The sequence below is a fragment of the Coregonus lavaretus genome, assembly GCF_964263955.1.
Source record: "Coregonus lavaretus genome assembly, chromosome: 3".
NCBI lineage: Eukaryota > Metazoa > Chordata > Actinopteri > Salmoniformes > Salmonidae > Coregonus > Coregonus lavaretus.
This window is the reverse complement of record NC_139990.1, coordinates 26,150,685-26,153,305: the sequence shown is the minus strand read 5'-3', so window position 1 is coordinate 26,153,305 and position 2,621 is coordinate 26,150,685. Positions and strand designations below refer to the sequence as shown.

The 2,621-nt window shown below is 38.6% G+C and overlaps 1 protein-coding gene across 1 annotated transcript; it reads right to left on the bottom strand.

The window, feature by feature from the left end:
* Nucleotides 1-764: 764 nt before the first annotated feature.
* On the bottom strand, nt 765-2,262 carry LOC311106921 (ladderlectin-like; the record flags this gene model as incomplete). The annotated part of the gene is made up of 5 exons (XM_084149313.1): nt 765-865; nt 1,039-1,150; nt 1,366-1,500; nt 1,914-2,041; nt 2,235-2,262. The coding sequence occupies 5 exons, from the start codon at nt 2,260-2,262 to the stop codon at nt 780-782; spliced, it is 489 nt and encodes a 162-aa protein (XP_084005439.1). The 3' UTR covers nt 765-779.
* Between the last annotated feature and the right edge of the window lie 359 nt (nt 2,263-2,621).

Genomic DNA, 2,621 nt, shown 5'->3' with positions numbered 1-2,621 from the left:
ATGCACAAGCTAGGCCTATTTGAAACATTGCCATTTACTGGCAGCATTTACCCGTCAGATTCAGTAGCTGGAAAACCCCATTAGAAAGAAAAGCTTGAAAACCCAATTAGATTTTCGCCCAAAGGGGAAAAAACTAAAACTAAACAATTTATGATGGTTTTTATTTTAATTTGCAGTCAAAGATAATAGTTTCAGGATATTTTTATGAAGTTAAAATGTTTTTATTAATTATTTTATTTCAGTTTACTAAATTGTTTATCCAAATTAAATTGTTATTTTTGTTTCAGTTTTTGTTTACTATAATAACATTGAATCAATGGATAAATATCAAGAATTTAAATGACCATTGAACAAACTCTGAGATCCTAGAATGTGTGGTCCTCTGTAGCTCAGCTGGTAGAGCACGGCGCTTGTAACGCCAAGGCAGTGGGTTCGATCCCCGGGACCACCCATACACAAAAATGTATGCACGCACGACTGTAAGTCGCTTTGGATAAAAGCGTCTGCTAAATGGCATATTATTATTATTAGAATGTACCTTTAAGAATCCTCTTACAATTATGGCAGTATCATTCATGTTTAATAATGACTCATTAGAGGAAACAAATAATGTGTACAACCTGTTTTATTGACAATAATAAACAACAAAACCATTACTCAACATTTATGAACAACAACTAACTCAAATTTACAGCAACAAATAAACTTTACTAAATATTTGACTTTACCATAAAAAGTGTTCAGTTGGATGCTGACACTATGGAGTAGCATTTATGGTTTCAGTTTCTCTGGATTTCACAGATTATTTTGGAGCACACAGAGGGAAAGCTGTTTCCACAGTTTATATCGTTCCAGCAGTATTCATTTTAAAAGGAAACAGAACAGAAATTACCTCTCAAATAATCTCAGATGTTCACACAACAATATAATAGTGTGTTTGCGGTGTGTGGTGTGTGTGTCAGTTTTATTTGTTAAATGTACTATGAATAAAGTTTAATTTGATGAATGTATCAGTGAATGATAGTGGGCCTACTGTACCTCCCCAGTTCATCACCATACATGGCTCTCTGCCACCGCTATTATTGGGCTCTCCTTTCTTCCAGTTCTGGTAATCAAATTTGGAGCCGTCACTCCAAAACCATAGCCTGTCCTGTGGTGAAGAAGTGAGGTCTCAGTATCAAAGCAATCCCATATTACTATTATTATTATTATTATTATAATAGTGTGCCAGTGGATACTGCAGTGTTGTTGTTGTTTTTTTAGCACATCTATAAGATCTTCCAAACCTAGATCTGACTTTACCAGTGACCCTTGAGATATTGATGAGTATACCAAAGATACTGTTGATCTGTGAGTATACTCCACCTGAACAGCATAAAATCCTCCAATCCAGGTAGGAGAGAAACCGCCAGCCTTGCACCCCACCACAACCTGTAGAAACTGATCCTCCGCAGAGCTGTGCACAGACACCAGGTTTGCTCCAAGGGACACATAGTGGCGCTACAGTGAGAGGTAGACAGGGACAAAGACATTTCATAATGTAAGTATTAGTCAGTAGTCCAGTCTGTGATAACTTATCTTCTGGACTCTCACAATCAAATATTGTCCATCGCAATTAATGCTCTTTAAAAATGCTCTTAGATATATTAGATGATCTCTGTCTTAACCAATGTCCTGTGGGTTCCAATATACAGTAGGCCTTACATAATATAAATATATCAATAAATATTCCACGCTTAAAGAAAATTCCAATAAAACTAACTTAAAGGGGAGATTCAGTATTTTACATGACGCATGCAGTGCCTCAAAAAAAAAAAGGGCAAATCACCTTTAAGGGTAACCTCGAACCAAATAAGCGAGCTGATTTCGATTAAACTTTCCCTTTAATTCACAGTAGAGAGTAACCATGATACCTCTGCTAGGGGCCATGTCCTTGCATTCTCGATGTACTTGAAGCAGCGCGATCCAAGTTGGAACCAGCCTGTGGGGCATTGGTTCCTGTTCTCTGCTGCCGCTACGGCCTCCTCTGCCACCTTAGCTCCTGGAAGAAGGACAGACAGGCAGGAATTCAAATGGACCAGTCATAGCAATGTTGTTCACAAACAACCGCCCCTGCACACAATTCTTATTCTGATTAGTAGAAGTATCAACCTGTGAGAGGTGTCTACCTAGTGGTGCTGCAGATGAATCGACTGACATAAGTTTCATAGACAGAGTTTAAAAACTACAATTACCCAGATGCAAAGCCTGCTCAAAGTCCATTGTCTTCTCAATGGGCTCTATAGAGTATACAGTTAAAGACAAGAAAACACATGAAATCAAAGCTGCCTTTGCAATGTTCATAGGACTGTTCTATACACTTTGCCGACCCAAACTATAATGTGCTGGCTCAGATATCTTCTTTTCACATTGCCTTTCCCAGCACAGTTCCAGCAACTATGGTGGATTTGTAACCAGGCCAGCCCAGTGCAGTTCGACTCATCTCAGCAGTGTGAAAAAGTTACTATCATACTGGCCAAATTCAAAACAAGTGCAGCTAACTATGCTTTTTTCGCAGTGTTTTTCTCCAGCAAAGGCTCTGAAACAAGAACTGGTCCTGTCGATGTGGATGGGGGCGTGCT